Source organism: Ahaetulla prasina, chromosome 15 (assembly GCF_028640845.1).
Source record: "Ahaetulla prasina isolate Xishuangbanna chromosome 15, ASM2864084v1, whole genome shotgun sequence".
NCBI classification, from domain to species: Eukaryota; Metazoa; Chordata; class Lepidosauria; order Squamata; family Colubridae; genus Ahaetulla; species Ahaetulla prasina.
The window spans coordinates 11,147,251-11,163,101 of record NC_080553.1 but is presented as its reverse complement, the minus strand read 5'-3'; the positions used below and the strand labels follow the sequence as shown (position 1 = coordinate 11,163,101).

Here is a 15,851-nt window from a genome sequence, read left to right as displayed (position 1 = left end):
TCTTACTTGGAGTGTCTTATCTTTCAATTCTACCACCCACTGAAATATTACCTTCTGCCTGGCATTCTCTCACCCGTCCTGTAACAAGCTGTGTCCCTTGGTGTCCGGGATATCCTAAGGGGGGGGGGGGCATCTGTATGCACAGAGAAAAGGATGGGGCAAATCAATTTAGCAGGACAGAAGCTATAGTACAGGTTGTCCTCGACGTACGACCGCAACGGAGACCCAAATTTCTGTTGCCCAGCGAGACAAGCTGTTGGGAGTTTTGCCCCGTTTTACGACCTTTCTTGCCATTGGTCGTTAAGCGAATCACTGCAGAACACGGTTCCTAACGTGAACCTGGCTTCCCCGTTGACTTGGCTTGCCAGAAGATCACAAAAAGGGGATCGCGTGACCCCGGGATGCTGCAACTGTCGTAAACAGGGAGTCCATTGCCAAGCGTCTGAATTTTGCTCACATGGTGGCTCAGTGGCTAAGACACTGAGCTTGTCGATCAGAAAGGTCGGCAGTTCGGCGGTTCAAATCCTAGTACGGGTCTCCTGCGTGAACAGGGGGGTGGACTAGATAACCTCCAAGGCCACTTCCAACTCTACTGTTACTGTTACTGACCAGAGGGACGCTGCAACGGTCGTAAATCTGAAAATACGGTCATAAGTCACTTTTTTTCAGTGCCCTTGTAACTTTGAATGGTCAGTAAATGAATGCTTGTTATCAGGCTGGCACCATGGAGGCCCAGATTCTCCGCCCTTGGACCAATCTCTCTCTCTTGGCCCCATCCATAGGGAATAATATTCTGCATGCTGCCTTGAACCTCTGAAGGGAGGCGAAAGATGAACTGAGCAAATAACATTTTTGTTTTAAATGTCCTTCGAACTGTTCAGTTACAAAACTACTGCCAGAACAAAACAAAAAAAAAAAGATTTGAGCCTTTTGGGATACAGTTAATTAATATCTATGCTGAACTGCCCAGATAAAGCAGAAAGAGAGTATTTTGGTTCAAGAAAAGAGAGGCCAAAATTGTCCCAAAGGCGCTTTTTTTTTTTCAAGAGGCAAGTGAACTTTCTGGTTTCCTCTTTGAAGACGTTTCGCTTCTCATCCAAGAAGCTTCTTCAGCAAAATGTCTTCGAAGAAAAACCAGAAAGTCCAGTTGCCTCTTGGAAAAAGCACCTTGGGGACAACCAGCAATGACTGAGATTCTCTATAGATAGAGATCAAGATATATTTTTTTTCATTTTTTTACAACCCAACCAAGTTTGGGAACAAGGGAACCGGTTTAAAAGTTTGGGTTGTTTTTTTTTTTTTTACAAACTCCAGAGGGGGAGGGAAATACAATGCAGGTAGTCCTTGACTTACAAAAGTTCATTTAGTGACTGTTCAAAATTAAGGAGAAAGAGCAAACCGAACATAATATGGTATGGGAAGTATTTTAGCAACGGTTGGAGAATAAAAAAAGGAGTTTGGAAATGAAGCAGGCTAAAGAATAAGTAGAAAATGTACTAAGGCAGAGATATAAATAAGATGAAAATTGTTAGTATATGTATGATGAGAATGATGATGTTTAATGTTAATATGGTATCATCGCTAGAAGATATTAAGAAGAAAATGGAGTTTTACGATGTTTAATATATTATATAATATAATATAACAACAGAGTTGGAAGGGACCTTGGAGGCCTTCTAGTCCAACCCCCTGCCCAGGCAGGAAACCCTACACCATCTCAGTCAGATGGCTATCCAACATTTTCTTAAAAATTTCCAATGTTGGAGCATTCACAACTTCTGCAGGCAAGTCGTTCCACTTATTAATTGTTCTAACTGTCAGGAAATTTCTCCTTAGTTCTAAGTTGCTTCTTTCCTTGATCAGTTTCCACCCATTGCTTCTTGTTCTATCCTCAGGTGCTTTGGAGAACAGCCCGACTCCCTCTTCCTTGTAGCAACCCCTGAGATATTGGAACACTGCTATCATGTCTCCCCTATTCCTTCTTTTTATTAAACTAGACATACCCAGTTCCTGCAACCGTTCTTCATATATTTTAGCCTCCAGTCCCCTAATCATCTTTGTTGCTCTTCTCTGCACTCTTTCTAGAGTCTCAACATCTTTTTTACATCGTGGCGACCAAAACTGGATGCAATATTCCAAGTGTGGCCTTACCAAGGCATTATAAAGTGGCACTAACACTTCACATGATCTTGATTCTATCCCTCTGTTTATGCAGCCCAGAACTGTGTTGGCTTTTTTAGCAGCTGCTGCACACTGCTGGCTCATATCTAAATGGTTATCCACTAGGACTCCAAGATCCCTCTCACAGGTACTACTATTGAGCAAGGTACCACATATACGGTACCTGTGCATTTAGTTTTTTTTGCCTAAATGTTATAATATTATTGCCTAAATGTTATAATATTATAAATTATCATATTAAGTTTAGAGAAATAATGGGAATGGGAAAGACGTGACAAATGAGAAACGATGTTTGTACCCAGATGACGCACTAAGGAAAGATGGAATGTTTATCTTTGTAATTGAAAAATAAAAAAAACTTTTTATAATAATAAAAAAAGGTACGACAACATTGCAAAAAGTGACATGACCATAATTCACACTTGACCATTGCAGTATCCCCGTAGGTATGTGATCAAAAAACATGGCAACTGACTCATATTTATGACGGCTGCCGTGTCCCCTTTTGTGACCATCTTACAAGCAAAGTCAACGGGGAAGCCAGATTCACTCAACAACCATGTTAGTAACTTAAAACATCTGCGGTGGTTCACTTAACAACTGTGGCACAGAAGGTACTAAAGCAGGGCAAAGTTCACTTAGCAAATCTTTCACTGGTCATAAGTCAAGGACTGCCTGTATGGGAAAGACTTGGTTCTTGGACCACACTGGGGTTTCCATTTAGCAATTCCCAAGCTCGATTGAGAAACAAATCCATGTGGAACAGGATGTCATAGGAACCAATCACATACACAAATGCAAAGCACCGGTTTTTCTCTTTAATTTCACCCGTTAGATAAGGATCTTCTCTACTTTACATGTATGTACAACACGCCTAGAAACTGAGCAGGTGGCTAGGAGGTGGCATTTTCATCACTGGGCCTGCCCAAAAGGCAAATGGATTCCCAGTGGATAACTAATTTCATTGTATATATGATGTATATGATGTACAATGATCATAAAGGCTATGCTACAGCCTCTTCCGAATAACTGCAGCTAGGATTGTATTTGCACAGAATTGGAAAAGTGAAGAGATCCCTGTGGATGAGAATGTGATTAGGAAAATATTAGAATGTGCAAAAATGAATAGGTTAACACTTGAAATTAAAGAGAAGGAATGATTTGATTATTATAACATATGGGAATTGTTTTATCAGTGGTTAGAGTATAAATATGAAAAGTGGAAAAGAGCAGAGGAGGGAAATAGAGAAAATATTTTAATATAGTTAAATAAACAACTGTTATAGTATTAGGTAAGGTATATATTACTATTAGTATTAAGAATAGATAAAATAATACGACTTGTTATTGTATAAAATATTTGCACAAAATATTTGTACCCAGGCGACACACTATTTTAATGGAAGATGGTGTTTGAATCAAAATAAAATAAAAAATATTGGATTAAAAAAAACCAAAAAATAAAGTGAGAATGGGGAATTCTGTAGGATGATGGATATCCCCCAAAGTCAATCCCCCAAAGTTTTCCAGTTGCAACCACAGGTCTTCAAATAGCTCTTTCTTGTTTGTTTCCGTTGCTCTCCTTATTAAAGTTTCTAACTACAAGGTTTCGTACAAAATGTGTTCTTTTTTTAAACATCAAACTTTTCAAAACAAACAAAAACAAAAAGAAAGATACAAAAGAAGCCGGTAACAATGTACCAGCAGCCTCTAAGATAATCTTCAAAAGCAAACTAAGGCATGTTCGAAAGAAGTTTAATGTTATGATTAGGTTCTTAAAATGTTACACAAAAGCACAGGATTACATCAACCAGCAAGAGCCAACTTGCTCTGTATAAGCTCATCGTTGAAATCCTATCCAGGATTCTTGTTTACAAGAGAGCTGCAGTCCTGTTAAATCCGACTGGCAGCCAGGTTATACATGGCAAAAAATAGTTTCACAAAACAGATGAATTGTCCAAAAAAAAAAAAGTCATCCTTAACGTCTGCAGTTTCTTCTTCCCTCCCACTTCCTTAAGTTCACAATCAGGCCAAAAAATGCATCTAGGACACAACCCTATTGCATTTCAATATGTTTGCTACTGATAAATTAACTACAAAAAAGGTAGATAGGTAGGTAGGTAGGTAGGTAGGTAGGTAGGTAGGTAGGTAGGTAGGTAGGCAGGTAGGTAGGTAGGTAGGTAGGTAGGTAGGTAGATAGATAGATAGATAGATAGATAGATAGATAGATATGGAGGGACAGACAGACAGGTGATGGATGATGGATGGATGGAAGACAGACAGACAGACAGACAGACAGACAGATATGGAGGGACAAACAGACAGGTAATGGATGATGGATGGATGGATGGATAGATGGATGGAAGATAGGTAGGTAGATAGATATGGAGGGACAGACAGACAGACAGGTGGTGGATGATGGATGGAAGATAGATAGGTAGATAGGTATATAGGTAGGGATAGATAGATAGATAGATAGATAGATAGATAGATAGATAGATAGATATGGAGGGACAGACAGACAGACAGGTGATGGATGATGGATGGATGGAAGATAGGTAGGTAGGTAGGTAGGTAGGTAGGTAGGTAGGTAGGTAGATAGATAGATAGATAGATAGATAGATAGATAGATAGATAGATAGACAGACAGACAGACAGACAGACAGATAGATATGGAGGGACAGACAGGTGATGGATGATGGATGGATGGAAGATAGGTAGGTAGATAGATAGGTAGGTAGATAGGTAGATATGGAGGGACAGACAGGGGAGGGAGGGATGGATGGATGGATGATAGATAGATCAGACAGACAGACGATGATGATGGATGAGATAAGACAGATGATAGACAGAACAGGCAGGCCTAGGATCTACATTTTAGTCCCCTCTCAACCAGGTAAACTCCCTAGATCTGGGGTCTTTGGTGGCTGAGGAACTCTGGGAGCTGAAGTCCACAAGTCTTCAAGTTGCCAAGGTTGGAGACCCCTGCCCTAGATGACTTTCAACTAGTCCCTCTTAACATAAGACACAGAATGATCCAATGATGGTGATGATGATGATGATGATGATGATGATGATGATGTTGGCCTGGGAACAGACGGGCCCAAGTTCTAATCCTCTTAGAAGCTCAGTACATAACTAAGCCGGTCTCCCTGGTGTGTAGTGGTGAAGACAGGAAGACTGAGATTCTATTCCTTAAGTCCATTTTTTTCTTCCAACCTGCATTTTTGCAGAATTTCTCTTCGAGACTTTTTTATTGATGGTATGATCTGACCCAAAATTTTGAGGGACCGTTATCGATTAGTTCTCTGCCACAGTGCCCACCTTCTAAAGCAGTGTTGGCGAAACTTTTCGGCACTGAGTGCCTAAACGGGAGCGCGTGCGTGCCGGAAAACCAGAAGAGCAGCTGGCCGGTGCGCATGCACACGCTGGGAAGGTGATCTTCCAGTTTCCAGCACACACGCATACCGGCCAGCTGGTCACTGCGCACACATTTGGCCCAGAAAGCAGAAGACCAGGTGGCTGCTGCACATGCGTGTGCTGGAAACTGGAAGACCACCTTCCCTGCGTGCGCATACGCACCGGGCAGCTGATCTTCCAGTTTCCAGCATTCCCGCGTGCGTGAAGACAGCTGGCTGGCGCGCCATAACCCGGAAGAGCAACGGACGACAGCTCGTGTGCCCAGAGAGATGGCTCTAAGTGCCACTTCCGGAACGCACGCCATAGGTTCGCCATCATGATTCTCGAGCAGGGATGTCCAACCTTAGCAACTTTAAGACTTGTGGACTTCAGCTCCCAGAATTTGCTGGCTGAGGAATTCTGGGAGTTGAAATCCACCAGTCTTAAAGTTGTCAAGATTGGAGACCCCTGTTCTAGAGCACGGTTGTTCCAACTTTGCCCACTTTAAGACCTATGGACTTCAACACCAAGAATGGCTGGAGAATTGAGGGGAATTGAAGTCCACCAGTCTTAAAGTTGCCAAGGTTGGTTGGAACTCCAGCTCTAGAGTAATACTAACCCCGTCCCTGTATTCATACAGGTCTGATCCTACCGTTCTTCAAGAGAGCTCCGAAACCTTTCCTAAAGCACTAGAAACAGGGCATTAAATGAAGCCGCCACTGAATTTGTCTACACTGTTGTTCATAATTATGTTCCCCCCTACCCCCCCCCCCATTCAACACAGCACTGCATGTGTTCTCCCACACTGTTCATATTGTTGTTTTAATCCTCATAAGCCACCCAGAGACTTTACACAAATGGTTGGCTGGAGAGACTCAGCTTGAGGACAAATCATTACAAATCATTACAAGCTTTCTGGACTCTCTCGCCCCTCAACATATCAGGAACAGGAACACCTTCTTCCAGGAGGGTTAGTATGACCTACACACACACACACACACACAGGGGAAACATATGGCTCATTTCTCCCTGTGAGGTCAATTTTTTTTTTAATTTTCTTTTGGCCTGAGGGGTCAATAAGAAATCACTCAAAATGAAATCACTCAGAAACTTGTGGCAGCCAAAAGATAACAGAAAGTTAAACACTGCAACAAAAAACTTAAGGAACTTGTTGCTGCTTTGCTCTCCCCCTAACTCAAGGACACTTCTGGAAAGTTTTGTTTTTAAACAGTCCCCAAAGCCCTCCAAATCATTCCCAAGACTTCTCTATTCTTTTTCCTGAATGTTATTTCAGTTCTCCTTTTCTTTAAGAACTGTAAATCTTCCAGATCAACTTCTCTCTCTCTTTTTTTTTTTCCTACGTTACATAAAAACTCTTCGCCCATTTTTATGGCCCAAGGACTGAATTTCTAAAACGATTTTCATCCGGGCAGTTGAAAGCTGACATTTCTCGGTACACGTTCCAATCCGACATATTCAAAATCCTTAGATAATCTTTCCCCTTTTCCTATGTTTGTTTGTTTTTTTTTAAAAAGGAGACATTTTCTTTTCAAGGACTCCTTTCCAAACATTGCAGATAGCAAACCACATCTATTGTTTCAGTAATAAGCAAACCCAATTATTTGGAAGATTCATAGATGCAGGACTGATTCAAACATGCTAATGCCTCAAATGATAAGGTTTTGAATAACCCAGGAACACACCCACATTGCTAAAGCTTTGATGCACAATCCAGCTGTCTTTCCCCAGTAAGCAACGCTCAATACTTTCTACGGTGTCACAAACAGCTCCTATTCTTAAAATGAGAATATCTGCTTCGGTGTTTCAAGCCAACTGGGACAACCCCATCGCCCAAATATTTAAAATTTACTTCAACAGTTGCTGGGAAACGATGAAAAGGGTTAAAGACAGCCCCCTTAATCCAAATACACAAGGGCTGGCCTGCATACCCTTAATCTGCTTAGTGAATTAATACATTTTCTAACCTTGCACAACACACCAAACGATTCCGGCTTTACACAATTTGCTTTGCTACCTAAACAAAACAAAACCCAACCCAAAACTTAACAGGTTGTGCAAAAACCAAGCTGCAAAAATTGTTTGCGAGCCGGGATAACCACGCTATGGAAACACAAGGCAGGATTTCCCAGAAGATCAGCAAAAAGTTCTGGATATTTATTCATATGGTCCTTGTAGAAGACAACAATCCCATTGCTACTTGGTGCAGGCCCCATAGTACTAAAATAAACTTCTTTACCATCCCATCATCCCACTTCTAAGAGTGGGGTCACCCCCAAAAGTGATCACCTCAAAAATGCTCCCAAAGGAAGTCCTCCAAACTCAAGTGCTTACAGAATCCACTGGATTCCAGGCAATCTTCTCATCCCAACGTGTCCCCATCATCCTGAAGTCTCTATGAAGAAGACCCTTCCCCAACAAGGTAGTCTAGATCCTTCCAGTGGGATCCTTGTCTTATCCAAGGGGGGGGAAGATAAATGTGGGGTGGGGAGGTTCAATGGGATGGAAGCTGGGAGGAGAAGCAAGGACCAAGGAAGCTGGGGGACTTTGGGTGCATGGTCAATGTAGTCCTAACTCTCTAGAGGGTGATAGGAGCAAGGATCCATTTGAAGGGCAGGAGGGTGGCTTATGAGCAATGTAATACAAAGTGGGGGGGGAGGAGAGGGAGAAAACAGCTGTGCAAAAGCCCCCCAGTGGAATGCTGGGAGGCACTGGGAGCAGGGACCAAGGAAGCTGAAGGACCTTGGGCGCATGGGCAATGTAGTCCTATGTCTCTATAGAGAGGGCGATAGGAGGAAGGATCCATCCAAAGGGCAGGGGGTGGCTTATGGGCAATGTAATACAAAGTGGGGTGCGGGAGGAAAAAACATTTGGGGTCCCCAAAACTGGAAGCCCCCCCCAAAGTTGTGGGGATTGTGGGAGGACTGGAAGCAAGGACCAACAAAACTGGAGGACCTTGGGCGCATGGGCAATGTAGTTCTAACTCTCAAGAGGGTGACAGGAGCAAGGATCCATCTGAAGGGCAGGGGGGTGGCTTATGGGCAATGTAGTACAAAGTGGGATGGGGAGGGAGGGAGGAGAGCACAGTTGGGGTCCCCAACACCCAAAAGCCCTTCAGGAGAGCAGTTAGAGATTATGAGACAGTCCTAACTCTCAAGAGGGTGATAGGAGCAAGGATCCATCTGAAGGGCAGGGGCGGGTGGCTTATGGGCAACGTAGTACAAAGTGGCCTGGGTGGGGCAGGAGAGCACGTCTGGGGTCTCCAGCAACCAAAAGCCCCTCAGGGGAGCGGCTGGGGATTATAGGACAGATCCAAAGGTGGTGGAAAGGCCAGCTGGCCTCCCTTGAGAGCCGAGGATGATGGGCAATGTAGTGCAAAGTGGGCTGGAAGGGGAGGAGAGAGCGCCTGGGGTCCCCAAGACCCGAAAGCCCCTCAGGGGAGCGGCTGGGGATGATGGGACAGATCCAAAAGGGGGTGGGTCCTTCATGGAAAGGCCAGCCTTGAGAGCCGAGGATGATGGGCAACGTAGTACAAAGCGGCTGAGGGAGCGTCTGGGGTCCCCAACACCCAAAAGCCCCTCAGGGGAGGCGGCTGGGGTGGGCGGGCGTCCTTCAAGGAAAGGCCAGCTGGGGGGAGGGGGAGCTGGGGATGATGGGCGATGTAGTTCTCCTCCTCCCTTCTTCCCCCCCCCCAACCCGCACCGACCGTACCTGGCCGCAGCGGCTCGGTGATGCTGAGCACGAGGAGGAAGAGGAGGAGGAAGGTGCCGCTGTCCGCCTTGGGCACCATTTATCCTCCGTTCATCCTCCTCCCCCAGCGCAGCCACATCAACCCCGCGGGACGGGGCGGGGGGTGGGAGAAGACAAAGGGAGAGGGCCGCCGATAACAACGACGACGACGACGCCACGCCGCCTCCGGGAGCCCGCCAGGCCGCCTCCTCCTCCTCCTTCCTCCTCAGACGCTTCTTCAGCCGCCGCCTCGCTGAGGGGGGTCCGCCCGCCCGCAGCTCCGCTCGCAAGATGGCGGACGCATCGCCCCGCCGCTCCCGGCCGCCGCGCCACGCCCCCTCGGCCGCGCGGCCAATCGGCGGCCTCCGGGGGAGGAGGAGCAAGCCAGGAGTAGGGCGGGGTTACATTTGCATAGGCGCGTGGCGGAGGAGGCGGCGCGCGCAGCAGCAGCAACAGCGGCGGTGGGCGTGGTCATCGAAGCCGCTCCCCCCCCCTCTCTCTCTCCCTCCTCCTCCGTCGTAACAGCGCAAGGCGAGGGAAATCCTGGGGTCGTTAGAACGAGGACTTCCCTCCGTCGGTCGTGCCGGGATGAAAACTAGCCTAATAATAAAGAGCATAAGAGCACCAGCGGGCCTACCGTTCCTGTCCTAATGTTCCCTTTAGTTGTATTCATTTTATGTTTTCAATTTCTGCTTATTTATATTAATATATATTATATATTATATAATTATATAAAAATTATATATTATATTATATATATATATTATGTTGTCCATGGGGTCGCGATGGGTCGGACACGACTTCGCAACTAACAACAAAATATATTATTTAATATGTATTTGACAAAATAAATAAATAAGAAAGAAAGAAAGAAAGAAAGAAAGAAAGAAAGAAAGAAAGAAAGAAAGAAAGAAGAAAAGAAAGAAAGCTGCCCTAGGCGTTAATGTGGAACAATGTTGTAAATGCTGAAGATGGCTGCGCAGAGATATTTGTACCCAGACGACGCACTGCTTCAGGAAAGGTGGAATGTTTTATATTTTGAAAAGAAAAAAAAAAATTTTTTACAGGGGAAAAAAATAAAAATAAATAAAGCTGCCTAGGTTAGGTTCCGATCCCGTATTTCCAAGAGGGGGTCTCTAATGCTTCCCAACTGGACCATAGTTGAGCCTGACATTTTCTGTTGCTAAGCGAGACGGCGGTTGAGTTTTGCCCCGTTTTACGACCTCTGTTGACAGTGCAGAGAATCGCTTAAGAAGTGGAGGGAATCGCTTTGAGTCGATTCCACAAGTTACATTACTAACTGGTTAAAGTGGTTGTTAAGTGAATCCCGCTTTCCTGTCAGGAGGGTCGCCCAAGGGGATCGCGTGACATCCCCCCATTACACTGTCATAGTCTTCATTTAACGACCCCATAATCCCTTGCGGGGTGGAGTCTGGCCAAACGAATGGAACTGAGTGTTTACTGGCCGGATGCCCTTCCTAACGCCAATGCGGAATTTTGTTCAACAGATATATTCTCATCGTGCCCAGAGAGAGAAATATCTGCCTCTACCTAGGATCGAACTCGCAGCCTCCTGATTGTGAGGCGAAAGCTCCATCTCTAGGCCGCGGCACTACTCCCCCCGATGACACTGTGACCGTCATAAATATGAGCAGTATAAATAGTTGCCAAGCGTCCAAATTTTGATCATGTGACCGGGGCAATGTCGCAATGGAAGTCGTAGGTGTGAAAAACAGATAGAAATCACTTTTTTTCAGTGTCATTGTAACATTGGCCAGTCACTAAACGGATGGTTGCAAGTCGAAGACTACTTTGTCAACAAAGTGATGAAGGAAATGCCTGAATTTTAATTGGATTTAATTTGGATTTAATCCAAATCATGTATTAAGGTTATTTCATTAATAATGTTTATTCTTATATTTATTTCCCTGCCCAATTCCCGAGCAGTCATCTCTCCTTAAATATTTTTATTGGTTCCTTTCCCACCAGGGGGGAAAAAATTAAGTGTTTTTTCCTCTTCCTAGCGTATTTCTTATTTGATGGAATTGGGCTTGGGGAATCTCTTCTTTTTCTCTAGTAAGGAAACATGATATAAATTAGCTCCTTTGGAAAAAAAGAAAAAGTAACAGAAATGCCACTGTTTTCCCACCTGTTTTTACACCGTATTTCTCTCTCTAGTGTTTTAAAGCAATTCACCAAGTTTCCAGAACTCTGGATTAATGAGTGTGAAACAAATTATGCCACGGTTGGAATTTTATTCCTCTTTCTCACGAAATGTTTTGTTTCGCTGTATCCTTGTTAAAACAAATTTCGTTTTCAGTCATTAACATTCTGAGGTCTCGGTTTCTCTTCCGCTGCTGAGATTCTCACTCTTCTAACAATAAAATTACCTTGATGTTGATAGAAGAGAATATGGATAGCTCAGGTTTGTACCATGAGAATCTTGGTGCTCTCTGAGGCTTGGTGGTTTTCTTGCAGACGTTTCATGACCCGAGTTGGAAGGGACCTTGGAGGTCTTCTAGTCTAACCCCCTGCTTGAACAGGGGACACTAAACCATCCCGAAGAAATGGCTGTCCAGTCTCTTTGGAGAATAGGTTGTCCAACTCTCCTCTGGAACAGCACACTATAATTATAATAAGTGTCTTATCTCCGGTTAAATGTAGATTGACCAAAAAGACAAAGCCAGCCTTTTTCTGGCACTCACTTGCAGGAATATTATGGGAACATAGGTTCAATCAATCAAAATAGAGCTGGACCTTTGAGGTCTTCTAGTCCAACCCTCTTTTTCAAGCAGGAGACTCTATAACCGGTGCCTGTCCAATCTTTTCTTAAAAACCTCCAGCGTTGGAGCACGCACAACTTCTGGAGGCAAGCCGTTCCACTGGTTAATTGTCCTCACAGTTAGGAAGTTTCTCGTTAATTCCAGGTTGCTTCTCTCCTTGGTTAGTCTCCATTGCTTCTTGTCCTGCCTTCTCGGACTTTGGAAAATAGGTTTACCACCACCATCCCTCTTCTTTGGGGGAGCCCCTCAAATACTGGAAGACGGCTATCCTGTCACACACCACCCCCACAGTCCTTCTTTTCATTGAACTAAAAGGTAAAGGTTCCCCTCACACATATGTGCTAGTCGTTCCCGACTCTAGGGGACGGTGCTCATCTCCGTTTCAAAGCTGAAGAGCCAGCGCTGTCCGAAGACGTCTCTGTGGTCATGTGGCCGGCATGGCTCAACGCCAAAGGCACATGGAACAGCGTTCCCTATTTTTGTACTTGCTTTTACGTGCTTTTGAATTGCTAGGTTGGCAGAAGCTGGGACAAGTCGCGGGAGCTCACCCCGTTACGCGGCATTAGGGATTCGAACCGCTGAACTGCTGACCTTTCGATCGACAAGCTCAGTGTCTTACCCACTAAGCCACCTGTTTTCATTAAACTAGACATCTCCAATTCCAGCAACCGTTCTACTCACAAGGCTGTGGGTTCCACTTGTTTCGTGGACGGCCACGTGCCAACCTTGTGTGCCTCCCCCTCTCCAAGCCCCTTAATAACATCCCCTCCAGTGTGGCCCTTATGATGTCAGCTGATGACCTCAGCTCTTCAAAACACCTAAGCCCAGCCTAGCCTGGAGCCCTTGGTCAGGTGGCCCTCTCCCCACCTCAAGGAATGTGCCACTAAATGACAGTTCCAATGGGAGGTTGGCACGCCCCACCCTTGGCATCATGGACGATGCTGCTGTGCTTAAGAAAAAAGGTTATATTTTGGGGAGCATCTTGGGCGAGAGCTCCTTCGCCAAAGTGAAATCGGCTTACTCGGAGCGCCTGAAAATCAATGTGGCAGTGAAGATCACCGACAGGAGGAAAGTTCCCAACGAGTTCCTGGAGAAATTTCTCCCACGGGAGCTGGAGATCTTGTCGACCGTGAACCACTGCTCCATCATCAAAATCTACGAGATTTTCGAGACGGCTGGGAAAGTCTACATCGTGATGGAACTTGGTGTCCAGGGGGATTTATTAGAGTTTATTAAGAGCAACCGGGGACTGCCCGAGGAAGTGGCCTGCCGGATGTTCCGCCAGCTGTGTTGCGCCGTCAAATACTGCCACGACTTAGACGTGGTCCACCGCGACCTGAAGTGCGACAATATCCTGCTCGACAAGGACATGAACGTCAAGCTGTCGGATTTCGGCTTCTCCAAGCGGTGTTTCCGAGACGGGAACGGGAAAATCTTACCCAGCGAGACGTTCTGCGGCTCGGCGGCTTACGCCGCTCCGGAGGTCATCCAGGGGATTCCTTATCACCCCAAAGTTTACGACATGTGGAGCTTAGGGGTGATCCTCTACGTCATGGTCTCCGGGTTCATGCCGTACGACGATTCGAACGTCAAACGGATGCTCCGTCTGCAAAAGGAGCACCGGATCCTGTTCCCCGAATTTCTGAGCCTGGAATGCAAAGATCTCATTTTCCACATGCTCCAGCCGGATGTCTCTCACCGACTACGGGTCGAAGAAGTTCTGAACCACCCTTGGGTGCAAGGCAAACACCTGAAACCCTTCAAATTGCGAGATTAGCCAGATTGGTAAAATGCAAACCTAAAATGTTATCCGGAATACTTATCGCTTTGCAGAATGCAGTAAACCCGACAAATCTTTTTCCTTCAGCGGCCCTGGCGGTTATTCTCCTTATTACATCCTTTTCTCTCTTTATTTTATGCGCACAGCAGAGGTGGTATTTCAGCAGGTTCTGACCAGTTCTGGAGAACCGGTAGAGGAAATTTTGAGGAGTTCGGCCAACCGGTAAATGCCACTTCTGGCTGGCCCCACCCCCATCTATTCTCTACCTCCCGAGTTCCAGCTGATCGGGAGGAAATGGAGATTTTACAGTATCCTTCCCCTAGAGTGGGGTGGGAATGGAGATTTTGCAGTATCCTTCCCCTGGAGTAGGGAGGGAATGGGGATTTTGCAGTATCCTTCCCCTGGAGTGGGGTTGGAATGGAGATTTTACAGTATCCTTCCCCTAGAGTGGGGTGGGAATGGAGATTTTGCAGTATCCTTCCCCTGGAGTAGGGAGGGAATGGGGATTTTGCAGTATCCTTCCCCTGGAGTGGGGTTGGAATGGAGATTTTACAGTATCCTTCCCCTGCTAGGCCCATCAAGCCATAACCACAGAACCGGTAGTAAAAAAGATTTGAATCCCACCACTGGTGCATAGGTAGTCCTGGACTTACAAATGTTCGTTTAGTGAACGTTCAACATTACTAACAGACTTGGACACTGGGCCTGAGGGATGAGGGAATAGAAGGGGAACTTACCAAATTTTCAGATGATGCTAAACTGGCAGGAATAGCCAACCCCTAGACGATAGGCTCAAGATCCAGATGGACTTGAACACTGGGCCTTATCTAACAAAATGAAATTCAGTGTAGAGAAAAGTAAAGTGTTAGGCAAGAAAAACCAAAAGTACACCTAGAGACTGGGTGAAACCTGGCTTAATAGCAGTGACTGTGAGAGGGATTTTGGAGTCTTAGTGGACAACCAGCTAAATATGAGCCAGCAGTGTACGGCGGCAGTCAAAAAAGACAATGCGATCCTAAATTGCATTAACAGAGGGATACAATCAAGATCAAGTGAGGTACTAATCCACTGCCAGGAGAAGGGAATAGCTAAGGAACAAGGGTCGACTCAGAAGTAAAGCCACAGATGGATGGTGAATGGCCCTTCCCATAGGGAATAAAGATGAGTGAAGGGGAGGGGAGTTTGCAGGAGCCAATTAGTTCATTTGGGCGAAGATCAGTTCCTGCATTCTTGCCAAGTACTGTCTGTTACAGTGTGGAGTCTGAAAGATATCGGCCTGGCCACTCTCCAAGCCTGATAAAGGTCGGTCATTGTGAACTATCTTGAAAGACTGTGGGAGAGGAAAGACTTTGCTGGAGAGGAATTTAGAAGGTTGAGTCTTCTCAAGTTTGCATACCACACGAGTGACGATTCTCCTTGTTGCCGACTGCTTTTTGGAGAACCCCAAAATCCACGATAAATCACTCCAGTGGCGTGCATGTCTGCAGCTGGGTTTATGACGGCCCTCCTTTTAATCTAAGGTCCCTTCCGAATAATTTTGCAAAACTTAATGGAGAAGAAATGTCACCTTTAACGGGAGAGATTTAAGCATCTCCCTGCAGAGGCAGAGCAAATGTTCCTCATTATCTAAGACAGGTGGACATTTCAAAGCTCTCCTCCCAGGAGCTCTCAGAGACACCTCCTAGCTGAAATGGTTGCTTTCCCTAAAAAAGAATCGTTCCCCTCACAGGTTTGTTTATCAAAGCTTTGATGTACCCTCAAGGAGATGGGCTGTGTGCCTCATTGCTATGCAACTTTGGTTCCAACTGGGTGTATTCTCCTTGAAAGGGATCTTAAGGAAAGAAAACTATCAGGGCTAGTACGGGTTTTTGTTCCTGCATTCTCCAGGAAGTCCTTCAACTTACAACCATCGGTTTAGCGGCCGTTCAAAAGTTACAACGCTTGGGGGGGGAATTCTTACG

At 45.4% G+C, this 15,851-nt stretch overlaps 2 protein-coding genes across 3 annotated transcripts in view; one reads left to right on the top strand and one right to left on the bottom strand.

Moving 5' to 3' along the window:
- DGCR2 (DiGeorge syndrome critical region gene 2) overlaps positions 1-9,646 on the bottom strand; it is a 67,205-nt gene extending 57,559 nt beyond the window's left edge. For both annotated transcript variants that reach the window (XM_058158328.1, XM_058158329.1), the window contains exon 1: positions 9,310-9,646. In XM_058158328.1, coding sequence (XP_058014311.1) covers positions 9,310-9,388 — 79 coding nt within the window. In that variant the 5' untranslated portion in view covers positions 9,389-9,646. The remainder of the gene's footprint in view (positions 1-9,309) is intronic.
- Positions 9,647-12,858: 3,212 nt separating this feature from the next.
- Positions 12,859-13,887, top strand: LOC131185851 (testis-specific serine/threonine-protein kinase 1-like). The gene has a single exon (XM_058158782.1). The coding sequence runs from the start codon at positions 13,042-13,044 to the stop codon at positions 13,885-13,887; it is 846 nt and encodes a 281-aa protein (XP_058014765.1). The 5' UTR covers positions 12,859-13,041.
- The last annotated feature ends 1,964 nt before the right edge of the window (positions 13,888-15,851 follow it).